Source organism: Drosophila miranda, assembly GCF_003369915.1.
Source record: "Drosophila miranda strain MSH22 chromosome Y unlocalized genomic scaffold, D.miranda_PacBio2.1 Contig_Y2_pilon, whole genome shotgun sequence".
NCBI lineage: Eukaryota > Metazoa > Arthropoda > Insecta > Diptera > Drosophilidae > Drosophila > Drosophila miranda.
The window spans coordinates 18,435,356-18,448,035 of NW_022881614.1; the positions used below are offsets into that span (position 1 = coordinate 18,435,356).

Below are 12,680 nucleotides of genomic sequence, written 5' to 3' on the forward strand. Positions count from 1 at the left end.
ACCAAAACAGAACACCAAGATAAACCAAACGAGGGGGAACGTTATGAGTTGCTGCGGACACCGCAACTCTACGGTTATACCCGATACTAAGTCAGTATGGCTCTCCTCCGGCAGACGCCGCTAATATTAAACGACACGACAAACAGTGCGTGCGAGAGAGACAGAAAATCAGTCTGAGCGTGACGTCGGGCGCCACTGAAAATTGATTTCTTGCTTTTGGCTACGATCCGATCTGATCCAGATTCAGCAATCTGATAGATATGGTCATTATCTATGATTCTGCGTTTTTAGTTTTCTCGAATGTGCAATATTGTGGATGCAACAGATTTTCGTTCTTTGTGGGGGCGGAAGGGGGTAGGGCGAAATTTTGAGATACACGTTTTATAGTAAGATCTAACAGGAGTGCGGATACCAAACAGGATTTGGTTACTCTAGCCTTAATAGTCTCTGAGATTTTTGAATATCCCCAGATTTTCGTCCTTTGCGGGGCGGAAGGGGGTGTGGCGAAATTTTGAAACAAACTCGTCTCGGTCCGATATATTAGGAGTGTGGATACCAAATTTGGTTGCTCTGGTTGTAGTCTCTGAGATCTAGGCGCTAATGTTTTACTCTAAGCAAAGCCGCCTATGCTACGTGTGTGTTAGAGAGAGACAGGGCGAGAAAAAATTAAATTGTTTTCTTGATGCTGGCTATAATAATAATACGATCTAATTCAGATTCCGCAGTCTTAAAGATATGGTCATTCTCTACAATTCTACGTCTTTGGTTTTCTCATATCTTTAAAATTGTGGATGCCACAGATTTTCGTCCTCTGTGGGGGCGGAAGTGGGCGGGGCGAAGTTTTGAAATATTTTTGTAGCAGTGACATATCACAGAAGTCTGGATCCAAAACATCGTTGCTCTAGCTCTTATAGTCTTTGAGCACTAGGCGCTGAAGGGGACGGACAGACGGACAGACGGACGGACGGACAGACAGACAGGGCTCAATCGACTCGGCTTTTGATGCGGATCAAGAATATATATACTTTATGGGGTCGGAAACGATTCCTTCTGGACGTTACACACATCCACTTTTACCACAAATCTAATATACCCCAATACTCATTTTGAGTATCGGGTATAAAAACAGGAAAACAACTTACATTCCTTATAGATACAGGTGCCAATATATCACTATTCAAAGAAAATTCAGATGTATTTAACGACATTCAAACAAAAAATAAAATAGATATTCAAGGAATAGGGGAAGGTATAGTAACATCCCAAGGCCTTGCCCGAATAGAGCCACAGACAGATAAGTACATAATTCCACACAATTTCCATATAGTTAATCAAAATTTTGCAATTCCGTGTCATGGAATAATAGGCATTGATTTCATAAAAGAATTAAACTGCCTTATAGACTTAAAACCTGCGGAGTATTGGTTAATAATACGACCAAATAATATAAAAATTAAATTAATGTAGCAAATACAATAACTTCAAAAAATAATTCATTTGTCCGATTGCTGAATACAACCAGTACCAACCAATTAGTACATATAAATAACATACAATAAGAATCACTTTCGAATTACAAGGTAATTCAAACAACTCAAATAATTCGAGAAAAAACTGTCATAGCTGAATTAAGCAAACATTTCCCAGTACAATTCAAGAAGCAATTAACTAAACTATGCACCAATTTTAGTGACGTATTCGGGCTTGAAACCGAATCAATCACAACAAATAATTTGTATAAACAGAAATTGAGATTGAGGGATGACGAACCTATATATATAAAGAACTATCGAAGCCCGCATAGCCAAGTTGAGGAAATTAAAAAACAAGTAGGAAAATTAATCAACGACAATATTGTCGAACCATCCGTATCAGAATACAACAGCCCACTTCTACTTGTCCCAAAGAAAGCCCTTCCGGGTTCAGAACAAAAGAAATGGCGATTAGTAGTTGACTATCGTCAAATAAACAAAAAACTCCTGGCCGACAAATTTCCACTACCTAGAATTGATGACATTTTGGATCAACTAGGTAGAGCAAAGTATTTCTCATGCCTTGACTTAATGTCAGGTTTTCATCAAATCGAACTAGAAGAAAGTTCGCGAAATATAACGTCTTTTTCAACGAGCAATGGCTCATATCGCTTCACGCGACTACCATTTGGTTTAAAAATAGCGCCGAATTCATTTCAAAGAATGATGACTATAGCATTCTCTGGACTTGAAGCTTCGCAAGCCTTCCTGTATATGGACGATCTAATAGTCATGGGTTGTTCCGAAAAACATATGCTTAAAAACTTAACAGATATTTTTGAGATATGTAGGAAACACAACCTAAAATTACATCCACAAAAATGTTCATTTTTTATGCATGAAGTGACCTTTCTTGGTCATAAATGCACAGATAAAGGAATCTTGCCATCAGTCATCAAAAACTATCCAGTCCCACATGATGCGGACAGCGCTAGACGATTTATTGCATTTTGCAATTATTATAGACGTTTTATTAAAAACTTCGCCGACTATTCCCGGCACATAACTAGATTATGTAAAAAGAATGTCCCCTTTGAGTGGTCAACTGAATGTCAAAATGCATTCCAATATTTAAAAGATAAACTTATGGAACCCACTCTGTTACAGTACCCAGATTTTCAGAAAGAATTGTGCATAATCACCGATGCTAGTAAACTAGCATGTGGAGCGGTTTTAACTCAAAACCATAACGGACTCCAACTCCCATTAGCATATGCATCACGTTCATTCACAAAAGGTGAAAGTAACAAAAGTACTACAGAACAGGAATTAGCAGCAATTCATTGGGCAATTACCCATTTTCGACCATATATCTATGCTAAACACTTTACAGTAAAAACGGATCACAGACCACTAACATACCTATTTTCAATGGTCAATCCCAGCTCAAAACTCACACGCATGCGGCTCGAATTAAAGGGTAAAGATAATCATGTAGCAGATGCGTTATCAAGAATAACCATCACAGACCTGAAAAACATACAAACAACGAATAAAGTCCTGAAAGTCACTACCAGGCAACAGAGTAGACAGAAATCCTGCGCAGGAAAAGAACAAATAGAATTGCCTAGGCAATCTCTAACAAAAGCTTCAAAGCCCAACGTATATGAAGTCATCAACAATGACGAAGTACGTAAAGTAGTGACCTTGCATGTAAATAATAATTTATGTTTTTTCAAACATGGAAAAAAAATTACTGCAAGATATGATGTTAGCGATTTGTATACTAATGGAACCCTTGACTTAGGTCAGTTTTTCCAAAGGCTTGAAACGCAAGCCGGTAAACAAAAAATCAGCCAACTCAAAGTGGCACCGTGGGAAAATATCTTTGAATACATTTCAATAGATAATTTTAAAAATATGGGCAATAAAATATTACGAACAATAAGAGTAGCGCTACTCAACCCGGTGACCCTAATTAAAAACGAGGGGGAACGTTGTGAGTTGCTGCGGACACCGCAACTCTACAGTTATACCCGATACTTAGTCAGTATGGCTCTCCTCCGGCAGACGCCGCTAATATTGAACGACACGACAAAGAGTGCGGGGAGGGGGTGTGGCGAAATTTTGAAACAAACTCGTCTCGGTCCGATATATAAGAAGTGTGGATACCAAATTTGGTTGCTCTAGCTTTTATAGTCTCTGAGATCTAGGCGCTAATGTTTTACTCTAAGCAAAGCCGGCTATGCTACGTGTGTGTTAGAGAGAGACAGGGCGAGAAAAAATGAAATTGTTTTCTTGATTCTTGCTATAATAATTATACGATCTGGTTCCACTCTAGAAGATATAGTCATCTTCTACGATTCTGCGTTTTTAGTTTTCTCGTATCGTCGAAATTGTGGATGCCACAGATTTTCGCCCTTTGTGGGGGCGGAAGTGGGCGGGGCAAAGTTTTGAAATATTTTTGTAGCAGTGACATATCACAGAAGTCTGGACCCAAAACATCGTTGCTCTAGCTCTTATTGTCTTTGAGCACTAGGCGCTGAAGGGGACGGACAGACGGACGGACGGACAGACGGACAGACAGACAGACAGACAGGGCCCAATCGACTCGGCTATTGATGCTGATCAAGAATATATATACTTTATGGGGTCGGAAACGATTCCTTCTGGACGTTACACACATCCACTTTTACCACAAATCTAATATACCCCAATACTCATTTTGAGTATCGGGTATAATGAAAAAGAAAAAGAAGCAATACTGTCTACATTACATGATGATCCCATACAAGGAGGACATACAGGCATAACAAAAACCTTGGCAAAGGTCAAAAGACATTATTTTTGGAAAGGTATGACTAAAGAAATAACCAATTACATACGAAAATGTCCAAAATGCCAAAAAGCTAAAGTAACCAAGCACACAATAACTCCATTGACTATTACAGAAACACCATACATGGCTTTTGATAGGGTAATAGTGGATACGATCGGTCCACTTCCTAAATCAGAACAAGGAAATGAATATGCATTCACCTTAATATGTGACCTGACAAAATACCTTGTTGCCATACCTATTAGAAACAAAAGTGCAAATACAGTAGCTAAAGCTATTTTTGAAAATTTTATTCTAAAGTACGGTCCAATGAAGACGTTCATTACGGACATGGGAACATAATATAAAAATTCAATAATTGAAGACTTATGTAAAAATCTAAATATCAAAAACATAACTTCTACTGCACATCATCACCAGACTGTAGGAACCGTGGAGCGAAGCCACAGAACATTTAACGAGTTCATACGCTCATACATCTCAGCTGACAAATCAGATTGGGATGTATGGCTGCAATACTTCGTATATTGTTTTAATACAACCCCCTCTATGGCACATGATTATTGTCCATATGAGCTAGTTTTCGGTAAGACTTCAAACTTACCAGTTCAATTTAATACTATAGATAGAATATAATTATATAACATACATGATTACTCTAAAGAGAGTAAATATAGATTAGAAATAGCATATAAACGAGCAAGGATTATGCTCGAGGAGCATAAAATTAAAAATAAACAGCTATATGACTTAAAGTTAAAAGATTTAAATTTAGCTGTAGGAGATAAAGTTTTATTGAAAAATTAAACAGGTCATAAGCTAGATTTTAAATATATAGGACCATATAGAGTAGAAAGTATCGGAGAAAGAGATAACGTCATAATCTCCGATAATAAAAACAAAACTCAGAAAGTCCATAAGGATAGGTTAAAGATTTGCAATTATTAATCATTTTTAGTATGGCCATACATAAATATAAACCATAAAAATATACTATTCTGCATTTATATTCAAATAACTTTTAAGTTTTATCAATATTAATTAAAGTTCATAACTCTAATAATTGACTAAAAAAAAAAAAAAAAAAAAACAAAAAATCTATATATAAATTTTCTTTTTAAGAATACATAACTCGTATATATAGTACAAGCTAAAAATAAAATAACTTCATTAGATGACGTTATTTTTCAAAAGGAGGGAGATGTAGTATGCTCATATTAAAGTAAAGTAAAGTATTCCTTATTTCGAACACCCACTGTACCGACGGTACTTAAAGAATACACACTGTAACACTTTGTTTCAGTGTTTACGTAACAATAAAGTCCCAGACATTCTGGGTGATCGTATTACGATTCACTCAAGAATGCCTCGAGCGACCCAAGTGCAGCATCAGCATGTTCCCATGACTTGACGGCACTAATATACATGCATACACACATACATATATCTTCCCTCGCGCTCTCGCTGCCAACGCCGTTGCAACGGCGCTGAGCATATTCACACATATACATACTAACATATAAGAGATAAGAACACATAGTTCTGCCGGCGTCACTGGCAGCGCAGCTCCGCGGCTTTTGGCTTACAAAAGCCCAAAACACAATTGTAAAATTCAGAAGATAAAACCCAATAAAACAGATCGGAGGGTTGACCCCCAAAGATCCAAGAAAAGGATTGTACGTCGTTTACACCGAGTCGATTGCGCCATGTCTGTCTGTCCGTCCGTCCGTCTGTCCGTCCGTCCGTCTGTCCGTCTGTCCGTCCCCTTCAGCGCCTAGTGCTCAAAGACTATAAGAGCTAGAGCAACGATGTTTTGGATCCAGACTTCTGTGATATGTCACTGCTACAAAAATATTTCAAAACTTCGCCCCGCCCACTTCCGCCCCCACAAAGGACGAAAATCCGTGGCATCCACATTTTTAAAGATACGATAAAACCAAAAACGCAGAATCGTAGAGGATGACTATATGTTCTAGAGTGTAAAATCTCAACAAGATCGTATAATTATTATAGCCAGAATCAAGAAAACAATTTCATTCTTTCTCGCTCTGTCTCTCTCTAACACACAGGTTTCATGGTCTGTTTTGCCAATTGCAAAATATGAGTTCAAGGATCTCAGAACCTATAAGAGCCATAGCAACCAAATTTGGTATGCACACTCCTGTGATATCGGACCTTGACCGTTTCGTGTCCAAATTTCGCCACACCCCCTTCCGCCCCCGCAAAGGACGAAAATCTGGGGCATCCAAAAATCTCAGAGACTATTAAGGCTAGAGTAACCAAATTTGGTATCCGCACTTCTGTTAGATCTCACTATAAAACGTATATCTCAGAATTTCGCCCCACCCCCTTCCGCCCCCACAAAGAACGAAAATCTGTTGCATCCACAATATTGCACATTCGAGAAAACTAAAAACCCAAAATCATAGATAATGACCATATCTATCAGATTGCTGAATCTGGATCAGATCGGATCATTTTTGTAGCCAAAAGCAAGAAATCAATTTGCAGTGGCTACGCAGCGCCCGACGTCACGCTCAGACTGATTTCTGTCTCTCTCGCACGCACTCTTTGTCGTGTCGTTTAATATTAGCGGCGTCTGCCGGAGGAGAGCCATACTGACTAAGTATCGGCAAAGACTATACAATACCAAGATGTTGCATGAGCGACCAAAAAGCTGTTCTATGGCGGGTCCTAACATTAGGACCCAAAAGGCACGAGGGAGCGCTCGGGGTTTCAGTTCCCTTTTCGCCTGTACTTCGTCTCTACCGCGACCCCGCTGCCCGACGGTTTCGTCTGTTCGGAAATGCCTTCACCGTCGAAGCGGTGGTCGCGGATCGCCGATGTCTTTGGAGCGGCACAGTGGGACCTTTGGCCGTCTCAGCTTGCTAAATTAGTTAGTTAGTCAATAAATATTTGCACACTGAAAAAATGTTAAACTTTGTGTGCTTATATCTCCTAAACTAAAACTATCTTGAAAATTCGATTGGAAAATTCTCTATTAGATGCGTACATTAAATTTATCTAAAGCACTCTTACAATTTTTTTACTATTTCGGCTGAGTCCCCACTGTGCCGCGCCAAAGACATCAGCGACCACGCTGCCCTACGGTTTCGGCACGCAGGCACTGACATGCTTTCAGTGCGCTTGTGTGTGAAGCTAAAAGCCGTATATGCTGCGGGCGAAACCGGCTTATAGCCATGCCGACCTAGGACATACACACATATATACAACTACAAGCATATTTCTGGGTTGGCTCGAGCTCGTGCTGACCGAAGCCGAGTAGCACTTCGGAGGCGAAGGTAGCGTAAAAGAGAATTGAAGTACTAGCCCCGCGCGCCCATACCTTGAAGCGTCAAACGAAAATTGAAAAAGCATTTGTTCCTCATGCGACATCTTGGTATTGTATAGTCTTTGGTATCGGGTATAAATGTAGAGTTGCGGTCTCCGCAGCAACTCACAACGTTCCCCCTCGTTAATAGTTAATACTTTACCAGAAAGAATAAAAACAAATATGTACTGTAAAATTGCCTGGAACCGGAATTTTAAGCGTCGCTGCCAACTTGAAAAAGCAAACGGATGGAATTTGTCAAGCGTCGGAACTGGAAAACTGGAAAGTACGAATGTCGATAGTCATGCAATCAGCTACCTGTATTACCGGATTTGCCAGGGCAATTTGGATTCGTAGAAAACAATGAAGGGGCTCGCCTATCAGAAGATTGGGGCGCGTTGTGCTGATAACACCAGTCCTTAAGTTCAGTTCTTACAACTCAAAATGCACATGCATTTCTTCCAGTGATTCATATTTCCCACACCTGTTGTACGTCGGGTACTTTTTGCCCGTTGCCAACTAAAAAACTCCAAAGGTGGCACCAACACAAGGTCGTATGTGACATCGGGTCCGACACGTGCTTAACAACTCTGCAGGTTAAATATTGATATATTTTTGTACTGCTTTTAAATGCATTTGCAGTGCACATTTGTCACGAAAGTGCATGGAATTGTCGAAAGTATTACACTGTTTACACGTCCACTTAACGCTTATACCCGCTTGAGAACCGCTGCTACCAGAAACGAAAACCTTTAAACTTCAGCTATAAATGAAATAGTACGAGACTTACTCTCTTCTTCTTAGTGCACGGGTATTATGCCATTTACTCCCTTTTCCATTTGGAGACCACTTGAGAACGCAAATAGCGAAAAGCAAAACAAAATGAAAACAGTTGTCAGCTAATCGAAAGCGAAGTTTAAATACTCTCCGATAGCTGCATCGAAGGGAAGTACTTAGTTTTAGGCAGCACAGAAGTACATCCTTACATCAGAAGGAAATGCCTTCTTTGGAGATCGAAGATCTTTTGGCAGCTACAGTACTTTTGGATATTGATCGACAAAACTTCTGATGATGACAACAAATAGCCTTTCATCAACGCATAGGACAGAGGAAATTTTGGCCGGCTGGCACCACCAGTGTGCGTAAGTAAGCGATAAAACAAAAACAGAATCGAGAAAAACAACAACTATGGCATTGGCACCGAATCACAGAATAGCAAAATAGCAGCAGCAGCGATTTAAAATAAAACTATAAACTATACATATGTATGTATCCCTATGGGATACGATACCGATTGGCGAGACATTTTGGCCGACTTTCCCGATGGCCCGGGGGCAGGACAGGGGAGGAAAGTGAAAGCACTCTTCTAGACAGCAGAGCAGATGGCTTTCCTTGGCAATCGAATGCACATTTCTGCAGTTCTGCCAGCTTATGCAACCGCAGAACCGTTTTGAAAAAAAACATAATCACACCAAAGAAAACTACTCACCCGTTTCCGTTTATTTTGTGATTGGTGGTAGGACCCGTTGGAGCAGCCATGGTGCGGATAAGGATGGTTTCTGGAGTTGCGGCAAGCAATTTGCAAATAGCCGCAGCGCAGCGAGTGGCACACACTGATTTTAATTTGGCTAAAATATTCTTGCGTTTTGTTTTTGTCTTGTTTTGTTCACTTGTTTTTTCCTTTGCCACTGAACTTCGATCACTTTATTAGCTCCGTTTTGCCGCTTTTGCTTGTCTTCAGCGTTAGCGTTTTTGGCCCACTTGTTGTTTGTCCGAGCTTTTTTCGCCACCGAATGACGATCGCGCTAACTTACGGTTTATTAAATAGTTTCGCTTCTACATACCTCTCGCGTGCTCTCCACACCACACCGCATTAGCATTACATATCCAAAAGTGGCCCCACAGGCAGAGAGAAGAAGAGAGAGCAGAGCACATTGGTTGGTTCATGATGCAATTATACGAGGTGGTCTCGTCGGCAAAAGTTAGTCCCTTAACGTATGCTAGCAATAAGTGCGGGTGAAGGGCACATAGTATAGTGAGTTTGAGTGAGACGGTATATGTTGATGTTGATTAGCCCTTAGCAGGCCCGTGGGTTTTAAAATTTTAAAATAAAATGATTTTACTGATATATTAATATTTAAATTTTATGCAGCCATTAATAATTTTTCTTCAACATTTTTAGTTATATTAAAATGTGCTTTTACATAATATATAAAGATTACTTCTAATTCTGTGGTATTTTTTTTATATGCTTTTTATAATTTTGTTGTTGTCGGGACATAAGGGTTAAGAATATATCAAAAAATTCGTCCGTGAACAACCTTCATCATCATCAAGCAAGCATGCACTGACGATAAGGGACAACACGAACGAACTTCGGCTCCCGACGAGACCACCTTGTATAATTGCATCATGGGTTGGTTGTGTGGTTTTACACTGTTCAACAAACTCTTGAGCGTCGTGGCTTGGCATCAGTTATCACTCTAGAAAAGGGAAGAAACGAAAGTTAGCCCATGTCGGATAGTATATATGGAAGAGAAAAAAAAAAAAAAAAAAAAAGAGGGGTCCGGTTCGTTCTCATCGTGTGTGACGAGCGTCACGACTGTACCCTTTTCCTCTCCCGATATATGAATACTCTTCGTTCTTGCATAAAATTTCGTTGTTTGTACTTCTCGCACTCTCACGGCCTTCGTGTTTTATGCAATTTGCAAGAGAATCTGAAATCTGACGTGTTGACAGTAAAACAGCAAGAAAGACCGACCTCCTAAATAAAATGTTTAGGAACATTTCACAAACATACTATATTTATGTCACTTTCAAGGTGCCCTTGCCAATTCCTGAGTACCATAAGTAGGTACCTTGCCAGACAAACCGGTTCCGTTCCAAAAATGATGTGAGTGTAGAAATGTTGTCAAAACAATACATTTTTCTCTCAAGATATCAGTGTACAATGTACATGGTACAAACAGCCACGCAGCGCAGACGAGAGACACAAAAGATAAGCAGAAAGTTATCGGAACAACTCCATTACCAAGTGCGAATCACATTATTCAGAAGTTAAATATAACATATCAAAGGGTTCCGAATTCACAGTAAATCAGTTATCAAATCAACTCGAAATAAAAGGTAAATCTCGGTAAGTCTCAGAGAGTGAGAGCAAGTGAAACCAGTTTTTCAACCTTTCAGATATTCACCACAAAAGCATATACACATAGTATAGTCGAATGTCCAGACACCGCTTTATATATAGGACATACATTGTACATACATATGTGCATAGTTTTTTAAAAGTGTTCAAGTGCTAAGGGGCTCGTCAAGAGAAGAGCATGCACACAAACCTTTGCTTAAATTTTGAGATAAATATTTCATAAGAATTATTTATATTTCACGTGAGCAGATACATTTGAAAACAATGTGGCCAGGCTTTCAGTGTATTAAACTTTTCCCTTCGCTATTTATTCCATTCCTGTACATCCATTTATCTATATAGAAGTGTTGAGTTGATTGCCCTAGGGCACTTTAGTCTCAATTGTCTGCTCCTGCTCCCTCGACACTTGGAAGAGGAGGCCTTTCTTTTGAGAAAATCTAGTGGCCGGATTGAAACTGAGAGTAAATTGAATCCAATTGAATCAGCCCATACCCATCCCATCCCATCCCATCCAGCCTGCGAGCAGATTTGCAATTGTTTTTGAGAGTGGTGCAAAGCACAGGAACGGAAACCCTAATTTAATCGTGTTAATTTATTCCAATTTAAAGAAATAGAGAAAACGAAAATATTCCCTAATAGAATTGCATTTGCATGCTGTTCTGTGCGGGTCTGGTGTTACATTCCAGAGGTCAAGCTGTTATGCAAATGGAACAATAAAGCTAAATGGGAAAGTGTAAACAAAGTTAACTTGTTTTTTTGCCCGCTTATCTGCGCAGTTGGTCTTTTGGGGGCTCGTCAGTCTATAAAGTGCAAATCTGAACGATATTCACATCTAAGATAAGGCTCCGATGATTGCTCATCCATACGGTATTGTACTCTCTAAGCTACGAGTAATGCAATCCGAATCCCATCCAGTAACACGATCAGCCTACGTTACCACCAATATTAAACGGTATACTGTAAAAGCTTTATCGAGCCAAGCACCATTTATTCTTTGTTTATTCGTCTGCCAGCCATATGGTTTGCCATGCGATTACATGGGCGAGTATGTAAGTCTGTTCAGGTGTCTGGTCTGCGATATAAATACACCAATAGTACGAGTCTGTGGCGGAATGAGCAATTAATCGACTCTTATCACAAGAATTGGCACTGCCTGGCACTTTTTTGCTGTTACTAATAGTACAATTTGTTTATCGCATATTATTTTCGTTCCGTTGAAAAGCTCTGCTCTGTCTGCACGTGTCTTTAAAAACGGAGACGCAGGAGCGCGGCCAACCGGCGAAACGGAACGGCACCGACTAACATTTGATAGCTCCAAGCGATAAAAGGGGATACCGAAAATAAATGCGCACCCTGCTAGGAGGGGGTGTCCAGGAGGAGGGCCCCAGGATGGAGCCAGCAAAAACGAACTAAGAAAAAGGTGAAGTCATATAACCATTTATCCTAAAAGTATGCTTCATAATTGATCCCAGATTTGAAATGGAAATAGTTAATAATTTTCACATGTTGTTCATATATTTTAGTGCCTCGTCTTGTGTCTCTGCGGTGAAGTCATTGCTCTAGAACTTTTGGTGATCCGGTTTGGTAGATTTGGTTTCCCGCATGTGACAAATTCAAATAAATCCGACACATGACGCCATAAATGACGAAAGCACAACCAAAGAGACTGAGAAGGGAAAGCCCAAAACGGTCGTTGAGCGTCCAAAGTACCCTAGGAAATCAAACAGACTTTAGCAATATTCGATAACTCATCGATGCTTATCTACTCTACGTATTTACTTAATCTTCTCAAACTGACTAGAGCGATATTAAGTGCTGTGTCTGAAACTAATATACCCTCTTTCGCTCCCTCTTAAGCTTTCGCTGTGCATGATGACATCAGCAGCAGCT

At 39.8% G+C, this 12,680-nt stretch overlaps 1 protein-coding gene across 1 annotated transcript in view; it reads right to left on the minus strand.

Moving 5' to 3' along the window:
- The window catches only part of LOC117185872 (trehalase-like), an 84,331-nt gene extending 74,859 nt beyond the window's left edge, over window positions 1-9,472 (minus strand). Inside the window, exon 1 of the mRNA XM_033396956.1 lies at window positions 9,132-9,472. Coding sequence (XP_033252847.1) covers window positions 9,132-9,181 — 50 coding nt within the window. The 5' untranslated portion in view covers window positions 9,182-9,472. The remainder of the gene's footprint in view (window positions 1-9,131) is intronic.
- Window positions 9,473-12,680: the final 3,208 nt, after the last annotated feature.